Genomic DNA, 23875 nt, shown 5'->3' with positions numbered 1-23875 from the left:
TGGTACATCGGACACTATGGTTATTGGTGAAAAAATTAAAAGCACGTTTGGCCGCGTCGATGGAAGATGCGATGCATTGGTGTGCCATAACTTTGGTAAGTTCGCGTAATGCGAAGTATGCAACACGCCGTGGTGTGTAAAAACTATAAATTACAAGTATCAATCGATGGTATCTGATCTTCACAAAAAGATACCCCAAATCAATTCAGGGATTAAGGATCTTGATCTAAAATTATCAAAAATTCTCATTTTAAAGTAATGCGATTATGCTTAACCCTCAGAAATGCAGTTCGGTGATGGCGGCTAATGCTTCTTCACAACTTCTGTGAATTGCCAGGACTCCCATAACCAGTGAATTTGAAGAGCGACCAGATGAGGAGGAACATTACGCCGGGGCAGATGATGGTCTCCGTGAGGGACAACTAGGGGTCCAGGGACACCATGCCCACTTGGGAAGTGGTTTCAAATGCTCAACAATCTAACAATTTCAATATTCAACGCCCCCTGGTGACCATTTACAAAAACCAATGACCTTGAAACTCACCATACATAGAACATGTCAGCAGCTACGATTTTGTAATTGATTGTGATAACAAAATATGCATCGTTACCAATTTAATATGGAAATACTAAGTCATTCTACTATTCAATGCCCCCTGGTGACCATATTCAAAACCCAATGACCTCGAAACTCACCACAATCATAGAACATGTCATGAACTACAACTTTGCAATTGATCATGGTAACAAAATATGCCTAGGTACCAATATAATAAGGAAATACTAAGTTATTCTACTATTCAACGCCCCCTGGTGACCATATAGATAAACTTATGTCCTTAAAACTCGCAACAATCATAGATGATGTCATGAGCTACAACTTTCCAATTGATTGTGGTTACAAAATATGCATAGGTACGAATATAATAAAGAAATGCTAAGATATTGTATTATTCAACGCCCCCTGGTGGCCATATACGAAATCCAATTACCTTGAAACTCACCACAATCATAGAACACGTTATGAGCTACAACTTTCTAATTGATTGTGGTATCAAAATACGCTTAGGTATCAATATAATGTGGAAAAACTTTTTCCCACTTACGAATGAGTACTGGTGACACAAAGATGGCCGCCAATTGCGTCGTAATTGGCTGATGAAAAATACCTGTCTCAGGTATAAAACATCCCTTTCCAAAGAATACCCATCACAAATTGTAATGAGAAATGGCAAACCAGTAGGAAGCTACAGGACTCAGAATTCGGGCCAAAATTAACATTTTTGGGCACTAAAAAGGTCATAGGACGGCCATCTTGAGTCCGACCGACCCAATTTTCGGTATGTTGATGGGCCCTGGGGGGATTCACATATATCCGAAAGATCAAGCTAATTGATCAAAGCGTCTTCAAAATTTCCCTCAAAAAGTTCAAAAATGTGTAAAAAGTGCTGATTTTGGCGAACAACAATGGCAGCCAGTCGGCCATCTTGATTCTGACAGGGCCAGTTTTTTGGCTGAAGATGTGTCTAGGGTAGATACATGTGTAACCCAAATATCAAGACGTTACCTTGAAGCGTCTTCAAAACTTCCCAAAATAACTGGATTCCGTCTACGGACGGATGGACGGACGGACGAAAAGTGAACGCAATAGCCCGCTGGGACTAAAGTCCCAAGTGGGCTAAAAAATGAGGCAGTGATAAGTTAATGGAAATTCCAATCAGCGCTAACACGAATTCATTCAAGTCTTATTAATACAAATGTACAAATTTTACAAACTAAGTATATAGGCTATATTGCTCAAAAATAACACTAGAGTTTACATTGAATCGATTTTCCTGAAAGCGGAACTTTCTTCTTGAAAGGGAACGTGCTGTAAGGTAACCACGCAAATCAAATGTCGGGTTCGGGGAGTACTTGTGCAGAAAGTTTTTGGAAATTAGATGCAAAAAGCGATTTCACAACTCCAAGAATTTGAGGTGAAAATTTTGTTTCTTTTTGCTACATTATTGGCCACAAATCAAGTAAGCTGGGAAACATGTTAATGTTTTGAACGAAAACGAATGAAAAAGTGTTACCACTGAGCGAATCTTTTGAAATCGATCCTCAAATTTTCTAAAGGCTGGCATCTGGATCTGGGGGAGTCAATGTTGGTTCGAAGAATAATACGCCCTTTGCTATTTATGTACCCCGTGCAGAACTAACGGGTGACCAACGCCCATGCCGAGAAGGGGGGTTGGGGGTAGCAAACGAACCTCCTAAAATTTCTTAAGTGCCCTTCCAAAAGTCAGTGTCAAAAAATTTGGGTCATGGTTTTTCAAAATTTGGAAACAATTTTCATTTTTTTGTTTTGAAAACGAAAAGCAATCCATTCTCAAATGATTTTATCTAGGTACCCAGGCACTTCATGTTTAAGATCTGCCCTTTTTCAAAGAACAATGTGCCCCTTTTTACGGTGAAAAAGTGCCCTTTTTCTTCAAATAAAACTGCCCCTCATAAAAGCTCGGCACGGGCCTGGAAATGCAAACTTACCGGTAGCTACGTGAATACCTTGTAGACCAGCCGTAAGTCCGCACGTAACTTCACCAGTAAGTTCACGTTACTTCCCGTTGCTTCGTGAATACAGCCCTAGACATAATGGCATGAATATTCAAGGGAAAAAGACACGTGATCGAGTAATCACATAAAAAACTGCATTTTACCTGCTCAAATCCAACATAATTGAATGGGACAACTTGTTTAATTCAAAAATAAATATAGTTGTGGTAATTTTATTCTGCAATGTAGGATCCGATCAAACTGAATACAATACGTACATGATACGTACGTACCTCTTTTATAAATATATGTAAAATCGGCAAGTTTCGATCCATCTGACTGAAATACTCATTTGGTGCTTCTGTTTTTATCGACTACGCTCTACGCACCCGGTACCTATTCCAGAAGAGCAATCACGATCTCGAACCCTGATAGAAGGCCGGAAAAGTTTGTAATCCAAAATTGCTTTTCTTAAAATAGAATACATCCAATCGAAACCTGCCTTACATATTATATCATATCATACGATCCATCGTATGTAAATTTCAATTTTGACAGTTGAAAACCTTATACCATGTCGGTCCTATTTATAATATGCATTCAATCACACTCTACGTAACAATTCGTGCAAAACGATGATGTTGAATCAATCGGTAAAAATCCTCATTTGTAAATGTACCAAGGTCTATGTACACTACTGCTAATCAAGTCAACAACGCGGCGGCTATTACGAAATTCCCTGGGTTGATTCATTCAATACTCAGCAGCCGTATTCCTTCTCGATGCATTTAGCTATCGTCGAGAGCTGTATGTTAGAAGTTCCTTCATAGATTGCACCTACGATAGAAGAATTACATTAATCCCAATGAATCATTCAAGAAAATAGCGATATCAACTGTTATACGGTTGTTATACAGTGAAATCTGCTTAATCATTTGGGACCAACTAAATTCATCCGGTTTACGGGGAACAAGTGGACTGCAAATATTGTCCGGATTGGACCAAAATTCAGATTGAGCCGATCTGATTGAAGATACTTAGTTAAGATGAAGCTACTACAGTGGAACCTCGTTATAACGAACTTCAGGGGACCAGAAAATGTTTGTCATAACCGATAGTTTGTTATATCCAGTACAAAATTAATCACATTTTCTTACTTGGGACAAAATTCTATATTTGTTACATCCGATGAATCGTTGTATTCGAGTTCATTAGAACGAGGTTCCACTGTAGCATAGTGTCAGAGAAACCAGATGAAGACCGGCATTTGCCTTGAGGATAAACGAAATAAAGATCGTCGATCATCGGGCCAAAATCCCCGACTGAACTTACAAGTATGATTGAGAGAAGATTATAAAAACAAGGTGGCGATGGGCACTGTTAGATTCAGCGCAGAAGTGAGTGAATTGAAGGAGTTAATCATATCCACCATACTAGACCATACATTGCTTCAATAAGGTGCTCTATCAGCTTATACTTGACATAAAAGGAAATGCATGTTATAAAAGTATTAGGTTATTAGATTCTAATTGACAAACAGTTGTTTATACAAGGAAGAGAAGGTAAATACGTTAAAAGATTGATACCTTGTTTTTCATTTCCATTGAGCTTTTAAGTAGACCCGCCTATATACCCTGTACGCTACTTTTTTTTAAACCACAATCAAACTAACAACAGCAGAACTGGTAGTTATAGAAATGAAATAATTAACAAGAGCCCGAGGGGCACTATGGCCAGCCTATAAGCTTTTCATAAAATGGAAAATCTTGCATTCTGTGGGTTATATTTATACTACTGCCACTAGGGTTTGAACCCTAAAACCCTGGATTGATGAGACCAGTGACCGGTGGCTTAAACCACTCAGCCACTGCTTTGCTTGTTATTTGTCTGCACGTGGGAGCATTTTTTGATTTTGATAAAAATACTTATATCGCAGAGCCTCGAGGCAAGAGAGAGCTTTGAATTTTTTCTGGCTATTATTCTGGTTCAATTATCAGAGGTGGGCAGGATTTGAATGTGATGAGAAACAACATATCATTTTTTGGCCTCACTGGGAATATAATCATTTCAATATCTAATCTAAGATTAAAAATTTAATATTACATATCTACATATATATTTTCTATTGCTTTTGAGCTTTTGCTACAAGTTAAGATGGACACTGATTTGTTTATCTGCATTCATTGATTAGAACATTCCTTTTGAAAATGAGAGTTTACCTATTTTGCAGTCTCGATAATACTTTTCGATTGGGTATTCTTTTGAAAATCCAACTCCTCCCATCCATTCAACGCACTTACTGGTCGTCAAGGCAGCAACCTTTGAAATAGAAATGTTCCTTATGTTAAAGACGACATTCTGTATACAAATTGATGTTATCATCTTATCTTAAAAATATTCCTCCAAAAATCAAGTCAACTAAAGATTTCACAGAAATCGATCTTGAAATACAATTTTAGATCTTAATAAAACCCGGAAGTAAAACGGTAGATGGTACCGCAGGTTAACGTGAATACCTGCTGATCTCTGCGGCTAAGCCAATCACAGAGGAATCTTTGATTTCTGATTGGCTTTTTAAAACTGATATTTTTGCGTTCAGATTTTCGCAAAAAAGCTCATATAATTTTCAACGAGGCCCCTTTTCAAAATTCAGCTTCATAGGGGTTGGAGAATGGACAATGCTCAAATGCATGATTTGTATGAATATATTATGCTCAGTTGCACAGTCAAAGAGTCCTAGCTCTGGAAACCATGTCATTTAAATTCCCTCCATTTGTATAGTAATAGACTCAGCCTACAGCTGGCCTAATAAAAATCCGTAACAATTTCTCTAAAAACAAAACGCCGTATTTTCACAAGATCTTAGGGAACAGTTACGCAAACCAGAACCGTTGGCATCTCTGGATGTATACCGATTGTCCTAACCAGGCATCTGGGCAGTTCTGAATGAAGTTCACATCTAGACACCCATGGAAATGATTCACAGCACCCGGAGTGGCGTAATACGATAAGTGGAAAGCCCCTATCAGTGGTTTTGTCAAACTGAAAATTTTCCCAGTTTCATGCCCCGCTCTGGATGGGGAAATCAAAGGGACACTGGGTTAAATTCACCCCACAACTGTAATTCTAACCAAGCCGAGACTGCCAAAGATTTACGCAAGGCATTGGGATCGGAGTCTTGGGCAATAGGCTTCCAAAGACTCGCCGACAAGGGGAGCCGAGGAGGGCTTAGCATATATTATATGTTGCTCCATGTTAGAATTAGAATTGTATTATATTAGCATTTTCGTCTACTTGGTTTCAGGAGACACAGTTAGCTCTTTATAGCTTAATCATAGCTGGGAGCGAGGCCCATATCATGTTTGTAATGACATAATATACTGCTCATAAGTCCCACAATCAGATTCTACGCGGTCTTAGTCACACTTTTGGTAAATGCACGTATTCTATGTTATCACATCTTGAATTGAATTTTCGATTCTCTTCATACTGTCTACTTTATTGTGGAAATCCAATGGTGCATGTGTAAATACTAAGGAACAATGAAGTGTGCTTAATCTTGATTTTGAATTGCATTTAGCCCACTAGATGATTGTCTGGGGAGATATCAAGAGGCCTTCTAATGCCCCAGCGTTCGGCATATTACACCATCACACCCAGGCCTAAGACACCTCATTTCTTTTAATATCAAGTTTTTTCTTTTAAACCAATGAAACAATTCTTAAGCAGTTAATTGTACTACACACGAGTAATATAAGGCCTAATATGAATCACTAACAGTGATAAAAGATTCAAAGTTTTGCATTGTTGGTGCAGTTTACAAGTTAAGGCGCTGATTGAACAGAAATGAAGTTAAATCTTACCAAATAAGGCTGATTACTGAATTCAGCGATAGCGAACTAGGCAATATTTATGTATTGACAAAGAGTGGCGAAAGGAAATCTTTTATTTTACTGAATTGAATGGATTACCCGATAAACCAATTGAATGGATTACCCGATAAACCAATACCGGTTTAAACAGAGTCTACAGTTACTAGGAACAAGTGAGACGAGAAGATACACAATATCCGTGTAAGATGATAACGAGAGAAATCATCGTTCTCAAGCTATGATTCTCTTGTTAGTAACAAGTGTTTTAAAAAGATGATCCCGATCATTAAATGACTACAAAATCTGGGGGTCAGCATCTTTAAATGCATGACTTCTTGATGAGATGTGAAAAAATAAGTAAAATGGTGATTGATTGTCGAAGGTTTATGTATATAGCATACCTCTGAGGCTAAGTATTTTGCCATAGCTGCGTGTTTCAAAACAGGTTCACCAGCTTCTTTCATTCGAGCTGCATTGTATGTAAGTACTTTGACTGCCTCAATTTGGGAACTTACATGTGAAATTTGATGTTGCATACTCTGAAAAATAATACATTACAATATATACATCTATATATGATAAGTTTCCTACTGGCGTATATAATGATCTTATAATAAAACAAAAAGACCAAAGGTTCTGCACTCGCGAGGTCATTTTTTCATTACATAATTGAAAATATTAATATACTATTAATCATGCAAATTGGTTCATTCCAACAATGGGCCCCCCCCCCCCCCGCACACTATGGCCAGCCTGTGTTCATATTTTGTTAGCACTTGATAATCACAATGAAGTAGTGCTGGTCTTATTAGATCTAACTGCGGCTTTTGACACTATAGATCACGGTATTCTATTGAATAGATTACAGAATTGGTATGGAGTGAAAGATGTTCCTTTAGAATGGATTAGGTCATATTTAGAAAATAGGTATCAGCATGTTGTGATTGACAGATCGTCATCCAAAATGTTAAACTCAAGTGTGGTGTACCTCAGGGAAGTGTACTAGGCCCTACACTTTTCAGTTTATATCTTGCACCAATCAAAGAAATTATTATTAAACATACACTGGACTTATTGTTATATGCCGATGATACCCAGATTTATTTCGTCTGCAAGAGTTGTGCAGCTTCTAAATCAAGAGTTGAGAAGTGTGTTGACGAAATAAAGGAATGGTTGAAGTGCAATAGACTTGTTTTTAATGATAGTAAGACAGAGGTTATACATTTTACGTCAAAATTTCGTAAGGGAGACAAGCTATCAAGTATTAGAATAGGAGATGACAGTATAGCTACTTGTCAGTCAGTCAGAGATCTTGGCTTTTATTTTGATCATAATTTTACCATGTCTTGTCATATATCTTACGTCTGTAGATCCATTTCTTACTCCCTGCATCGCATTGGTAAAATACGCAAGTTTTTAGATCGCACTAGCACCGAAAGATTGATTCACGCTTTTATAACTTCCAAATTAGATTACTGTAATAGTCTTCGCTACGGTCTTCCGAATTGTTATATTTCTCGCCTAAAAATGCTTCAAAATTCTGCCGCACGCCTAGTCACTCTAAGAAGCACGAGCATATCACTCCTATACTGTATGAACTACATTGGCTCCCTGTTCAATCGTGCATTGAATACAAAATTCTCCTGTTAACTTGCATGACCAAGCACCAGCCTATCTTTTGTCTGTTTTAACCACTCTTACACCTTCCAGACACACGTGCTCAACCTAGGCAACTAAATTATTTGAACCGAGATACCACTGAGAATTTTATGGCTCTTGAGCTTTTGCGGCGGGAGCCCCCCGCCTTTGGAATGCTTTGCCACAGTCGATGCGCGATTTATCTTCCCTTAATAGTTATACCTCGCAATTGAAAACACGCCTATTTAATCAGCACTACAAATGATTTTACTTGAAGCAACCGTTTGAAATTATATATCTGTCAATTGTCTTATGTTTTTGTCAATTTGTAAAGTCTGTTGAGATATTTTATGTAACGGACTGTAAATAAATATTATTATTATTATTATTATTATTATTATTATTATCATCGTCATCGTCATCATCTATCATAAAATTAATCCAATGTGACAATATACATTAAAAGTAACTTACACTGGGATGCCCTACTTGTACCAGGTTTGAAAGTTGGATTAGTTGACAATTTGAATCAAATTGACCCAATTTAAAATATGGTTATGCCCTAAGTGATGCCCTACTAGGCTGTTCACATCAGCTGTATATTCAGGCAAGGCTAAATCTATATGCCCTTCTTAAATGAATCAACTATCAGCACCATTCGGTTTAACAAAAATGATAAAAACAGGTCTCGGAATTCAGGGCAAAATAATCTTCATCAATTTTTCTCACGCTAATGCACCATAGGAGGATACAAACAAATGTGAAAGATCAAGATAATTGATATCATCAAAGCGATTTCAAAATTGCCCATGAAATATAGACAAATGTGTAACAAGGGCTATTTCGGCGAACAACAATCTGGATTCTGATCGGGTCAGTTTTCGGGGGATGTACTAGGGTAGGTATAAACCAAAACTCAAGACAATCAATTGAAGCATCTTCAAAACTTCGCAAAATAACTGGATTTCTGACAGATGGATGGACGAATGGATGGACAATGGACGAAAAGTGAATTCAATAGCCCATTGGAATTTATGTCATAAGTGGTGTTGAAATTTACTGGTTACTCTCAATCCTGAAATCACAAAAAAATCTCTGTCACCACCATTTCATTTGCACATCATTATAGATGCATACTATCAAAATACATATGCAAGAGATACATTTTCTCAAGAGGTAAGCATTTGGGCAGTTTTTGACTCTCTGAATAGTCAACGATTTACAGAATGAGAATAGACAATAAAACCAAGCTTGTTGAAAACTTCCAAAAAGGAGACAAAAATATGGACAGACAGTTATATGGCGGATGAAAAGTCAACGTATTAATAGCCCAAGCCTAAGTAGCCCAGGAATGTGATGTTAAACATACCTGGAAATCAAATATTTTTTTGCCAAATTGCCGACGCTCGAGTGTGTAAGGAATAGTTCTTTCTAAACATCCTTCAGCTAACCCCAACATCTATAAACCACACAAGAAACAACTTAATACATGTATATCGAAAACTGTGTTAACATGGAAAATATGGTTGGCAGCTTAATTAGGATTGGTAAATTAAGAATTATTACTGATGAGATGATTGACACATCCTTAATAACTTGCCACTGTTGTGCAACGAGCTAGTAGTTTTATAACTAAAATATACAATTTTATTCTTCAGATTCTAACGAGTAGCTTTGGAATTTGCCCGTAAGATGCATCAGGCTCTAAGACTTGTCACAAACTCAATGGCCAGTAAATAGATTTACATTGTTAAGTCAAAGCTTGTTATAAACACCAGCCAATGGGACCATCAAAATTTTGGTGGTATCACGAAATGTAATTCCAAAGTTGACAAGAGTTTTGCATGACATGACTATTGACTGTAACATCAAGGACACATGCTTTCTTACAGCTAATAAAACCATATGCAAACTAAAGTTCAATCAATACTATGAATGATTAAGAAGAATTTAACAACATATTTTCTTAAATTCATTTGTGTAGGAATTGTGGCATGGATATACTTTCAAAATTATAACCTGATTTTCTTACGCCTCAAACAATGCGGCAAGCGACGCTTCAATTTGGATTTATATTCTGCCATAATTACATTGTTTCACCTTAGCTGTACTGATTGATGATTGCTTATGTTTTATATTTCAGCTGCACAAGAAACGATCTAGAGGGTCCAGAGGGTTATGGTTAGGATCAGAGATAGAATAAAATAAATTGTGATTGGTGGATGGCTGGAGTGTTGATACACATCATCTTGATTCTTGGCACATTGGCGTCCAGTCCAACTGATCTAGCCTCTTTCATGAGCCCGTTAGTTATGCAGACCTGCCAAAATCACAATTTTTTTTGTAGTAACACAATACAATTTTGATAGTAGTTTTCTTATTTCAGTCAGTAGCAGGGCAAAATCAAACATTCTAGTGATAGTAGCAAATCATTGATTCTCAGTAGCAGCCGAAACGACAGCAGCCGAAACGTTTCCTGACATCTGTCAACCCACCGTGTGTAACAAGAAAATCAAGGTTACAGACAGTACACAGTGCATAACTATTTGATATTTGATTTTGAGATGGAACAATGCATGGATACTTGGACGTATATTCTGCTCTGAATTTTTTATTGGCGACACAGGTTTTTTTTATTCTTTTGTTCATTACTAGTCCCTTGTTTGGATTTTCTCTTCCTCGCAGTTACTTCACCTTCTTCCGATTCGCTTTCATCATCATCGGAATTCGATTCGTTTGCCGAAAAATCCAAATCAGACGACGATGCCGCCATGTTAACAGGTGAACACTAAATCCAACCTCCGACTATCACATTTCATGATCGCTTATTGATAACTGCGCATGCGCACAAACCAAAGACTACCGTTCTGTGGATAGGATTTAACAATGACAAAATTGATTTGAGCGTATTCGATTGGTATTCTAATGGAACACCGGAGTGAAATTGATTATGGGCGCATTCGATAGACTCTTCGGCGGAGTACCGGAATGAGACCGACGCTCGAGCGTAGTTTTTCCACCACTGCCGTAGCACCGGAGTTCTACTGGTTTTACCGTAGAAAACTCCGCCGAAATCGGAGACATTGGCAGCCCTGGTTATGTCCTGAATGTGTTGATGTTTGAAGGCTAAGACTGCAAAATCATCTGCGAAGTCCAGGTCTTCAAGGAAGGATACAAGTGCTATTGGAACCCACGATGCTGGTCAGCAGTGGCTTGTCACATTATCCAATCGAGGTCAAGGGCAACAAGGAAAAGTATTGGTGACAAGATGCATCACTGTCATACTCCAAACTTCACTAATAACCATTCTCAGTGAGTCCCTGAGGACGATATTGTGCACGTAGTTTTCAAGTTTTCAAGTTCATTGTGAAATTTACCTAATTTTGAATAGGGCCTATACAGAGGAGCATACCACATTTTCAATAACAGTGAATATGTAGTGGTGAAAAGCAAGACAGCAAGGTGGAAAAAGTGCAGATTTCAATCGCTCACCAGTCTACCATTTTTAGACTCTTCAAAATTTCTTAAAATCATCAGTATTTGCCAGTGTTACAAACCTGTGATGCTATTCCAATTCTGCCTTCGTTAAGTGTTTCAATGGCGATCTTGTAACCTTTACCGAAATCCCCCAGTATGTTACTTTCGGGAACCTTCAAATCAGAATATAAGTTAAGTTCATCAAATGCATCAATCCAATTAGTCTGATCAATCAAGAATCAAGTAACAATCTTAACACACCCTAACATTGTCCAAATGTACGGGGCATGTACTGGACGCTCGAATTCCAAGTTTGTCTTCTTTCTTCCCTAGCGAAAATCCTTCCATTTCCCGGTCAACAATGAAACAAGTTATACCTTTATAGCCCTAAAAGACAAATAATAAATCGCCCATGGGCAAAGTGTAGTTTACCTTGAAAGCTAGAGATTGTTTGGAGTAAGGGCATTGCTTGAAAAATCTTTTTAATTCGTGACTACTAAGTTCTAGAAGTTTATATTGTATTTTATCTTTCTTAAAGAATTATTTTGTAGTCAAATAAGACCAAAGATAAACATTTTTTGTTTATGGTCTACGTCCAAAATTTCATAGGGTACAGGTAGGTGCGGCAGGGAAACTATTTTATATCTTCAAAAAAATATTTTTCACGATATGAAAAAATATTCAAACAAAATTCATATGATGTCACATATCAGAGGGTGGCTGAATATTGAGTCTTGGAAACGAAACCTCTTCCAATGTATGGCCGCGGAAGCTAACAAACCGTAGGGGCGTAGTATTAGACCGTTTTAAATCCAGGAATTTACCACTACAATATTCAGACTTCGACCTATACCTAAAGTTTGCTGCTTAGTATTTTCAGGTCACAAGAAATTACAATTTATTACAAATTCTATCAAACAGAAAACACAGCGCTCATCTTCTGCTACGACGATTACTCAGACTGTTATCATACCAAATGCGCCAAGCAGCATTACAGCATCACCATGTAGTAGTCTGTATGAGCGTGTGTTTGTGTGTGCAACAGTCTAATGTTTAGCACTCCCGCGCACGTGGAGGCCTTGTGTAGTGAACGTTCGCTTTACTTCAATCTCAATCACCGGGTATTAAAATGAAACAATACCTATGGCGATATGTAAAATAGTTATATTCTCACCAGCAATGAGCATTTTAAATTCCCACATATACAGCACCTAGTCCAATGAAACCTTTGCCATTAATGGCTTTCCCATAATTATTTTAGTAGGGTTGGAATTCCCCGTATATCCCAAAAACAGCCTATCACATTCGCACGTAGAGACAACGCCCCCCAATCGAAGTCATTGCAATCTTATACACAAGAGCTAAGAATTCCTGCCGAAAACAGTTTTTCGTCAAATTTAAACAAAGTTGACCATGTCATCGACGGAGGTTCGTATTGTCTTCAATCGCATCGATTATACGTCGTTTAACCCGAGAACCAATGAAAAAAATGCTCACATAAGAAAATGTACCGCGATTTTACATGAATTGGCTCAATGCCAACCTCATACTGCTGACAAAGGTAAACCAAAAATGTTCTTCTACAAAACAATTGCCCCTAGGATACCCCGCACTCCAAAAAAAAGAAAGTTGAATGTACTTCATTTTGTCAATTTTCCTTTAACAGATCCGTTAACAGAATCATGGGGTGACATCATAGTGAGAGATGAGCCATCTGATCATGATTGAATTGAAATTTTAGTGTAAGCTATATTGTCTCTAGGGTAAAGGCAGAATCCAAAACAACACTTCATTTTATCATTTTACATTTGGACTATCCATTAACAGAATAATGTGGGTGACATCATCGAGAGATGAGAGATTTGATCATGATCGAATGGACTGTCTATTGTCCAAGGTAAAATCGGAATCTGAAATTATCTGAATGAAGTGAATTCGACTGTACCACTTAGTAAAACTGTAATCTACTTACAGCTTCTGGTTTAGCATTTGCCATAACTAAGTAGACTCCAGCATGTTCTGCATTGGTGATCCACATTTTCGAACCATTTATAATGTAGTGATCCCCGTCTTTTGTCGCTGTAGTCTTAAGTGCAAATGCATCACTACCTGAAGCTGGCTCAGATAAACAGAAACTTCCAACCTGCAAACATATAGAGGCATCAATTCGACACGGATTAGTTGGTATATTCTCCTTGTCTAGACTTGGAATTACAAATTCATTAATGCAGAAAACCTGCTATCACATTAGTGCAGCTATGTTATTTTAGTACTGATTTTGACACGTGCCCAGTATGTTTAACTACCTCGAAAGTATTCGTCTACCTACCATTTTAGTTGCCAACAGCGGTAGGTACTTCTTCTTTTGTTCTTCATTTGCATACTTAAGGAATACTGTATTGACAAGGGTGTTCTGAACATCGACAAAAACACTGACACTTGCATCAACTTTAGCCAGTTCTTCAATGACTAAATTTGCAGCCATGAACGTCGAATGTGTGCCGTTGTATTCAGCTGGAACCTCGATTGACATAAGCTGTTAATAAAGATCAAGCAAAATCATAGTTTCACTTTCTGAAGATTTCTCTGGTGCCAACCAGTTGTTGCGGCCACACTTTTTCATCAGAGGAATGGATAAGAATACAATAAGAGGACCATAAGGCACAGGCGATGGCATAGAACTAGAAACCCTCAAATACGTACGTTCAAACGTATTTGTCATTTTATAGTTTATCCAAAATGTGTTGCACCTAGTTTTAAACATCAGCAATACATGTAGTATATACAAAGTGCACACTTACTAATGAAGTCTTCCAATAACCCAGCGATCCAAATTTTCTAATGCCCAATGTTACAGATAAGGTTGTGAGATACATAGAAACACGGGCACCCCTGCGGAACAGACGGCGCAATATTGTTCAAAGCCTTGGTCCACAGATCATTAGCAGCTGCAGTTTCCCCTGGTGACCATTTACAAAAACCAACGACCTTGAAACTCACCACAATCATAGAACATGTCAGCATCTTCAATTTTGCAATTGATTGTGATAACAATATATGCCTCAGTACCAATATGATATGGAGATACTGAGTTATTCTACTATTCAATGCCCCCTGGTGACCATTTGCAGAACCCAATGACCTTGAAACTTACCACTATCACAGAACATGTCATGAGCTACAGTTTTGCAATTGATTATGGTAACAAAATAGGGCCTATGCCTGGGTACCAATATAATAAGGAAATACTAAGTTATTCTACAATTCTGACCATATAGAATAACTAATATGCTTGAAACTCACCACAATCATAGACCATGTCATGTGCTATCAACTTTGCAATTGATTGTGGTAACAAAATATGCATAGGTACGAATATAATATCGAAATACTAAAATTTTGTATTATTCAATGCCCCCTGGAGGCCAAATACAAAATCTAATGACCTTGAAACTCACCACAATCATAGAACATGTTATGAACTAAAACTTTGCAATTGATTGGGGCTTAGGTATCAACTTGGATGACGATCAAATCAATACCCCATTGTATTGTAAGGGTGAAGATGCAGATCATTTACGATCAATTCAGATTTGATGGAAATATCAAATACAATGAAGTTAAGGCAAAATTTGACAAATACTGTATACTGAAACCGAATATTATCTTTGAACGTGCGAAATTTCATGAGAGAATACAGCAGTCGAATGAAACTATCGAGGAAAACGTACCCGCACTTAATATGATAGCCGAACATTGCGACTTCCCGGATATGACTCTACGATTAGCGACAGATTAGTTATCGGGTTATATGATAAACATTTATCTCAGAAACATCAGATGACCGCAAACCTTACATAAGGGAAAGCGATATAGGTTTAGAGGCACACGGACCTTGTGAAAAGTCAAAATAGCGGCAAAAATAGAGAAAAAAATAGAGAAATGTCGACTGATAGCGTTAAGAACTACGGGTCCAGGGACACCATGCCCACTTGGGAAGTGGTTCCAAATGCTCAACAATCTAACAATTTCAATATTCAATGCCCCCTGGTGACCATATACAAAAACCAATGAGCTTGAAACTCACCACAATCATAGAACATGTCAGCAGCTACGATTTTGTAATTGATTGTGATAACAAAATATGCCTCGTTACCAATTTAATATGGAAATACTAGGTTATTCTACTATTCAATGCCCCCTGGTGACCATATTCAAAGCCCAATGACCTCGAAACTCACCACAATAACATAGAACATGTCATGAACTACAACTTTGCAATTGATCATGGTAACAAAATATGCCTAGGTACCAATATAATAAGGAAATACTAAGTTATTCTACCATTCAACGCCCCCTGGTGACCATATAGAAAAACCAAGGTCCTTAAAACTCGCAACAATCATAGATGATGTTATGAGCAACAACTTTGCAATTAATTATGGTAACAAAATATGCTTAGGTATCAATATAATGTGGAAAAACTTTTTCCCACCTTCCAATGAGTACTGATGATACCAAGATGGCCGCCAATTGCGTCACAAATGGCCGATCAAAAATACCTGGCTCAGGTATAAAACAACCCTTTCCAAGAAATACCCATCAAAAATTTCAATGAGAAATGGCAAACCAGTAGGAAGCTACAGGACTCAGAATTTGGGCCAAAATTGACATTTTTGGGCACTAAAAAGGTCATAGGACGGCCATCTTGTGTCCGATCGACCCAATTTTTCTTGTGGTGATGGGCCCTGGGGGGATTCAAATATATATGAAAGATCAAGGTAATTGATTTAAGTGTCTTCAAAATTTCCCTCAAAAAGTGTAAAAAGTGCTGATTTTGACGAACAACAATGGCTGCCAGTCGGCCATCTTGAATCTGAGAGGGCCAGTTTTTGGGCTGAAGATGTGTCTAGGGTAGACACATGTATAAACCAAATATCAAGACATTACCTTGAAGTGTCTTCAAACTTCCCGAAATAACTGGATTCCGTCTACGGACGGACGGACGACGGACGAAAAGTGAACGCAATAGCCCGCTGGGACTAAAGTCCCAAGTGGGCTAAAAATAATACAGTACCAGGTGACTTTATCAGTGTATTCGGCTTGTAACATTAGTGCAAAGATTCAACACAAGTTGGCCGGCACTCTTCCGACGATCTTGTCATTTACTGTCTTTACAATCATCGCATCCTTGTCGTATTTGTTGCCGACTTCAGGATATACTTTCAGCTCTGTACCCACATTTGGTACGCTTGAATGTATGATTTTAATGAATATATGCTCAGTTGCACTGTGTAAAAGCCTTTCATCTGGAAACCATGTCATTTAAATTTGCTCCATTTGTATAGTAATGGGCTCAGCTTACGGCTGGCCTAAAAATGTTCTATATACATGTACGTAAATTAAACTTGGATGCTGAAAGGCTTTCCCTGTTATGTCATTACCGAGATTCAAAGTGACACCAAGCACTGATTAGTAGAATCGGGAAAAATTCATTGAAATTTTGCTCTACGGACAGATAAATGAATGCAATAGCCTGCTGCAACTTAAGTTCCAAGTGGGCTAAAAATGAATGATTAACCTACATACCCCATTATCGAATGCAGCTTGTATGACTGATTTATCCATGTGGGAGTCTGCATCCATTTTGGCGACTAGAGGCTCAATTTTTTCTTTTGCCATTTTTCGAACTGTGTGAAAAAATCATAATACTTATTACGTCATTGATTTCCGTACCACTACAGGAACTTCATTTTATTTTGGTAAAAGCTCCTATTATGGGACATCATGCATACTTTGGAACAACGGCTACATCCAGATGTATTCTAATAATACTGACTTTCATTCCTATTCTAAAACATTCACGGGTACATCTGCAGTGGTGCATCTGTGGTGTTTAAATGATGTATGTCAGCGAATGTATTGAGCATCGCCATAGTAATGCGCTACAGCGGCCCAAAATAACAAGTAATATTGATTATTGTATAACCAAGTACAGAATATATGTGCCAATTTACAAAAAAATCGGTCCATTCAAACAGCTTAAATCGTGTCATAAAGAAACATCCACCAGACAGACAGACAGACAGACAGACAGACAGAGACATGACGACAATGCCATAGATGGGTTCGTCTGACGACGAAACCCATCAAAAAAGCATTCTTTGAAATTTTACATTATTTCATATAAAATTAAGTAACGTGAAAGATCGTATTCCAAGATGAACCCCAAATTTTAATCAAATATGGCAAAAGCTTCTATGAACTAAGGCCTAAATGAAATTAAGGCCATAAGAGAGCACTAGATGACACATCCATACAATCCTTCAACACTATATTTTCATGATGGCATGTCTTATAGGAAAACGTTATAAAGGTCCATAATATGAAACAAGGGGTCCGGTGACACCTTGAATTAACTAAAATTTTGGGTTCATCCTCGCTTCCCAGGGTTTGATTGCCGCCCACTGGAGTACACGCCAATACAAACCCTTCATGGGTCTATTACATAATCCAGAATTTCTTGGCCGGACAGGTTAACGCCCAGTCTATATATTTAGCCAATCAGATGCGTGATATAGAGCAAACGTTGTGTCGGTAAAAAACCTGAATGGCTACATATATAGACTGGTGGGCGCCGAGCGTTAACCTATCCACCCAAGAAATTCTGGGCGATATAATAGACCAATGAAGGGTGAAGCTGAAGGGTAAAAACCAATGACCTTGAAACTCATCGCAATAATAGAACGTGTCATGAGATAGAACTTTGCAGTTGATTGCGGTGACAAAATATCCATAGGTACCTAATATAAATAGACAAATTGTATAGGCATAATCTAACAAAAAATTGGGTAACCCCAATTCCACGTGAGGCGATTGACAGGACAGATTATTAATGATCAAAACTATAAGTTGATTAACCTGTCTATATTTTCCACAAAACACCTTCTATCTACGAATGACAGCCGAATAACACTAAGATGGCCAGGGAGTGCATGACAATTGGCTGATCAAAAAATCTGACATGTTTAAGATCCCATTTACTCACCATGGTTTTCCATGATGAAAAATGGCTCTATAAACTCTAAGGAAGTTACAGGAATTCAGGGCAAAAATGACCAAGGTAACAGGACGGCCATCTTGTGTCCGGTTGACCCCATTTTTCTGATGCTGATGGGACATGGGAGCATATACACAAACATATGTAAAAGATCAAGATAATTAATTGCTGATTTAAGTGCTGATTTAGGCAGACAAAAATCGCCGCCAGTCAGCCATCTTGTTCTGAGTGGGTCAGTTTTTTTGGTGAAGACATGTCTAAGGTCTTTGATTTATAAATCAAATATCAAGACAATCCATAGAAGCGTCTTCAAAACTTCCCAAAATAACTGGATTTCATCTACAGAAGGATGGACGGTCGAAAAGTGAACGCAATAGCCCGCTGCAACTTAAGTCCCAAGTTGGCTGAAAAACCATGCAGTGCATCAAATCCAAAATTTTCAGCACAATATCTGACACTAAATACCTTTCTCTTAAAGTTTAAGAATTATTTGGTAACCTATGTTGGATAACTATTAATTATAATATTTACTTAATAACATTTTAAGCGGAACAATGGCTTCTAATGAATGGTGACTATGTAGTCACGTAGGCCAAACCAGTATGTGTGTTCGGCGGATCTCAGCAATTATTTTCAATATTGCGATCATAGACTCTTAATTACAATTACAATTAGTTTATTTACTCCACAATTATACAATCGCACAGGGCACAAAATTATTTTACAATATCCATTGCAACATTTAACATTAGAAATGTATTACGTATATACAACGCCAGTTTTTTAAGTTTTTTGAGTTGAACAAATTATACAAAATACGTTATTGGGGAATCTCCAAAAATGCTCCGGGAAGTATCTAGCTCTGGATTCCTGGAAGTACGGGCAGATGAGTAGAAAATGATATTCATCTCCCACCGCCTCTAAATCACACTATTGGCACAGCCTATTGACACGGGCAATTCCGCGCCACCGCCCAACTTCCACCGGTAGCCTGTCAGCTGAGCATCTAAATCTACATAAAGTTAACCGGTCCCTAGGAGGTAATTGAGTTAAATACTTTTCCATTTCAAAACGGCATTTGATTGTTAAATACGTAACAGCCATAGTGGAATCAGTAAGTTTTGCATGCCAGACTTGCATAAACGGATCATGCAATCTCTGTTTAAGTATCAGACTTAAGTAATTCACGTTTGGAATATTTTGATTTTCCCAAATATATCCTAGCCCATTTCGGAGCAAAATATTTTTCAGAAAATCCATCCAAGAGTTAGTTTGACCATCAATATAGCTAATATAAACACATCTGTAAACCTTTGACGATAATTTATCATCAGATATTAATTTTGCCCAAAATCTTACAATTCTGAGCTGCACATAAACTTCGAGAGGAAAACGGCCAAGTTCTCCATAGACAAATGAGCTATTAGTAGATTTCTTTAACTTGAGTAAATATTTAAAAAATTTCAGCTGCACGCATTCAAGAACTTGGAGATTTTGGTAACCCTAAATTTCACATCCAAATAATTGAATTGGTAATACCATGCTATCACATAGCTTTAAACTAACATCGACGTCGAGGGAATATTCGCTAACCTTTTTTAAAACAGAGAACATAGCGCTGAACGGCACTGAACAAAAGGCCCGGTATGGGAGAATAGCATACCCATACCCAAATACTTATAGTTATATACTAACTCCAACACTCGACCAGACTCAGAGGGCCTCTGTGCAATCAAGAGGAATTAAGTAAAGCCATCATATGTTGACACTCACCTTAGACATTAGCCGCGATCACACGAGCGTTTGGCCCGACCAAAAACGTGTGACCAGGCCCAAGCCAAATTTCAACAAGCGACAATGATTCAGGGATGATAACAGGGCATCATTAAAATGCGGAAAATGCTAAATCTTGTAATAACTTAGAAATAACGAACGCTGTAGGCGTGAAGTGACTGGTGGCGTCAGCTGCCAGTCATGAGCCCCAAAGGCGCGAAGTAATGAGAGGGCCTGGGGGTCCTCCCCACAGTAAATTATGATTTTTCACATCGTCTCAGATTGTTTTTCAGCAGTTTTAACATTGAAATTTCACTCAGAGAATTAAACAACATCGTCCGATGTTTCACCGGTAACACACTGCTACTTCCAAGACGAGTCAAGATGCTCATCATCTATTCATTTGCATAAGAAAAACAATAATGTAGGCGGCGCCACGTTGTGGGCCGCAAAAGCCGTTTTTCAGCACTACACGCCAGCAACACTCGGTAAAAAAATCAATAATGTAGATACATATATCCACAGACACACGGTCGGGCAACAGATAGATAAAACTTCGTTAACGATAATGATCGCATTTAAAAATAGATTGGAAAACGCTTTTATGATCCTACCAATCTATACTTAAGATGCCATTATCCTCACCACCACCCCCCCCATTTTGTTCAACGGATTTGCATCGATCTGAGAAATTATAAAAATTGATTGAAAAGGCGGAAATCCGCCGAACAGCGGAAAATTATCTGATTGCGCTTGAATTGCCACTCAGAAGTGCTGGAAGTGTTAGTTCTGTTTGAGCATTGTTTAGAGTGATTGGTTTGCAGGTGAGAGCACTTTCTTATTAGGGATGGGCCAAATCATCTGCTCTGCATGTGATCGCGGCTATTGTCAGGACACTCTGAAGTTACTTCCAGGACACAACAATCATTTTAAGAATGGCCAATCACTGCTACTTACATCTGGCAACATGAAATGTGTGGTATCACGCAAACAGCGTGAAGAGCATTTTCTCAAGTTGAGCATTTTCTCACTCAAAATTGTAATTTCATAGTTTTTCCTGCTTATTGTTATAAGAGCTCAAGGTACAAATATTTGGCTTTACAAACCTGTTTCTTGCATCATTTTTTCATCATCAGATAGATGAGTGACAGGTACATATTGAGTTGACATAATTCGCCCATTTTCGATAAATCTCGAAGCTGTTCGGCAACTCTGTCTAAGCTGCAAACACAAATAGAATTAAAGAGTGTTAAGTACGTATCTGAGCGCAGCTGACCAAACTGAAAAGAAAGATATGAATTGTAGGACCTAGATGCCGATGCCATACTAGGTAGTTACGGTATGTACTCATTGGTGGTTAAGCTTTTATAATTTTAGAATTTTCTATGGAGAATAATCAAATTGCGAAACTAAACCACCAGGGACAGGGTTAGTGATTAATGGGATAACCTTGACCAGTGCCCAGGCAGTCTCACAAAATGAGTATAACTAATTTTTTGTTTAGGGCTATTGCTTACTCCACAGTGAAACAAGACAAAAATTCAAATTTAACTGTGTTAAGCTTACACTCTAGGAACTGTGCCCTTACCTTTGTCATAGAACAACCAGTATATGATTTTGATTAAAGATCTTTTCACTTTTTTTTGTGCCATTTTTGTTAACTTGGAGTATGACACAGTGTGGAAATTGATGATAACTGAGTACATCAAGTTTCCCCCAGGAGACGAGTCCCGGGGACGAGTAGTAGGGGCGCTGTCGGTGAAAACCCCCAAGAGATGTGTGGTTGTTACAAATAAATGACTAAACAAGAGCCCTAAGAGGCGCTATGGCCAGCCTGTCAGCTTTACATAAAATGGCAAATGATGATGCATTCTGTTGGTTAAATTTGTCAAAATACACTCCCAGCTGAGAGTCAATACCTAATAACTTACACTATACAATCGTAGAATACACAAGTAGCACAGACAGCGACTGAATCTGGCAGGAACAAATACCTCAGATAAATCTTTTCCCTTGCAACACGGTTGAAAAAAGTAACACTTCAAAAATATACTTTCTATTCACTTCAGTCCACAATTAATGGCTTAATTCACAATCTATCACAGGTACCTTTCGAAATAATCCAATTTTATGTATGTTTCGAGTGGTTAATCAACATTATTTTGAGAAATTAATTAATTTCTCAACAAATTTCGCCATTAGCCGCCATTTCTCTGTATTGCACATGTGGCATGATAAGACAAGGGGACCTACAAGGATTTTTATAAAACTTCCAAGACGAAACGACAATTTTTATTTTTGATGGTTTTCCAACTTACATTTCAAATCTTCGTGTTTTCCAAGATAAATAATGAAGTAATAAATTTTGGTAAAAGAAAAATGGGAATAAGTGTTGATTTCTTAATTTTTTCAATTTCGTCGTTTCGCTTCGTGAGTTTGTGCTGTTGTCCTGGCCTCAGTCCACAGGTGCCAGCACCTCCAGTAATTTTCAAAATGGCAGCTGTTGACTGGACGGAAATTTACTCTCACTTTACGGCCGATTTGCACATGGATTAAGATCGTCAGGTGAGGTGTTATAGGTATCAGACAAACTACGAATCTGTTGTGCGTCGATTACAGCAAAAATTAGACGGATATCTTAAGAGACAATGAAATGCCAGGCAAATTACTCGTCAGTCAAATTGGCTGACGAAGATTTCATACAAAAATGACCTTCCCATTCCTGACTGTGGTTTGTGAAAATATCCGATCGTGAAACTAAACCACAGACAGGTTACTGACTAGACCCTGCGCTAGTAATTTACTGGCCCGGGTTGGAGTCTCACTCTATCCGCTCTATTTTCTCTAACTCTGCTCTCCACCACACTTTCTGGCCCACTTTCCTTGAATTTTCTAAGTCGTGCACCTCTGTGCGCACGCGCAGTGTAAATCAGCCTATCAGCAACGATGTACGGTAAAATAGCGGAAATAAATACTCAGCCGTATACGGTAAAATATCCACTCTGTCTGCGAAGTGAATACGAATCCCTGTGCCCCAAAAAGATTAAGCGAAATATCCCCAAAAAAATCGTTGACACGCACGAAAATAATTAGTAGACTTTATATGAATGAATAATGGCCTATGTCTAACTTAACTTACAAGTCTTGATGCAGATAACATGATGATAACTTGATAGAGAGAACTTGAGATTTATAGGGTAAAGGATTACACAATCGCAATCAATCAATCAATCAATTTTACTTCCGCGATAGGCGGCGCCACATATCGACTAGACTGGTTACCGGTTCTATCTTTTGGATAGACTGGTTACCGGTCTCTATCTCCAATTACTGAACAACCCCTTAAAATTGCAGAGTAAATGCCATCCTCGCTTGCCAGGGGTCAGGTATCACTCCCGAACTCGCTTCCACCAGCCCCCTGGCCTCACGAAGCGTGATTTCATTACTGGCGCTGTTGCACATGACGTCATATATCGATTTGCGAAATACTTCCTTGTTCAGTAAAACGTTCGCTGATTGG

General features: G+C 38.1%; 1 protein-coding gene across 1 annotated transcript; it reads right to left on the bottom strand.

Annotated features, from left to right (window-relative positions):
• Positions 1 to 1198: 1198 nt before the first annotated feature.
• LOC141898403 (short/branched chain specific acyl-CoA dehydrogenase, mitochondrial-like) lies at positions 1199 to 23829 on the bottom strand. The gene is made up of 11 exons (XM_074784259.1): positions 23495 to 23829; positions 21462 to 21576; positions 17112 to 17212; positions 13852 to 14058; positions 13495 to 13665; positions 11784 to 11909; positions 11603 to 11695; positions 9415 to 9504; positions 6809 to 6946; positions 4755 to 4854; positions 1199 to 3372 (listed from the first exon to the last, which is right to left on the bottom strand). Exons 1-11 carry the CDS (start codon positions 23513 to 23515, stop codon positions 3296 to 3298), a joined length of 1239 nt encoding a protein of 412 aa, XP_074640360.1. The 5' UTR covers positions 23516 to 23829; the 3' UTR covers positions 1199 to 3295.
• Between the last annotated feature and the right edge of the window lie 46 nt (positions 23830 to 23875).

The sequence above is a fragment of the Tubulanus polymorphus genome, chromosome 2, assembly GCF_964204645.1.
Source record: "Tubulanus polymorphus chromosome 2, tnTubPoly1.2, whole genome shotgun sequence".
NCBI lineage: Eukaryota > Metazoa > Nemertea > Palaeonemertea > Tubulaniformes > Tubulanidae > Tubulanus > Tubulanus polymorphus.
Note: the sequence above shows the minus strand (reverse complement) of the source record. Positions and strands in the feature narration are given on the sequence as shown.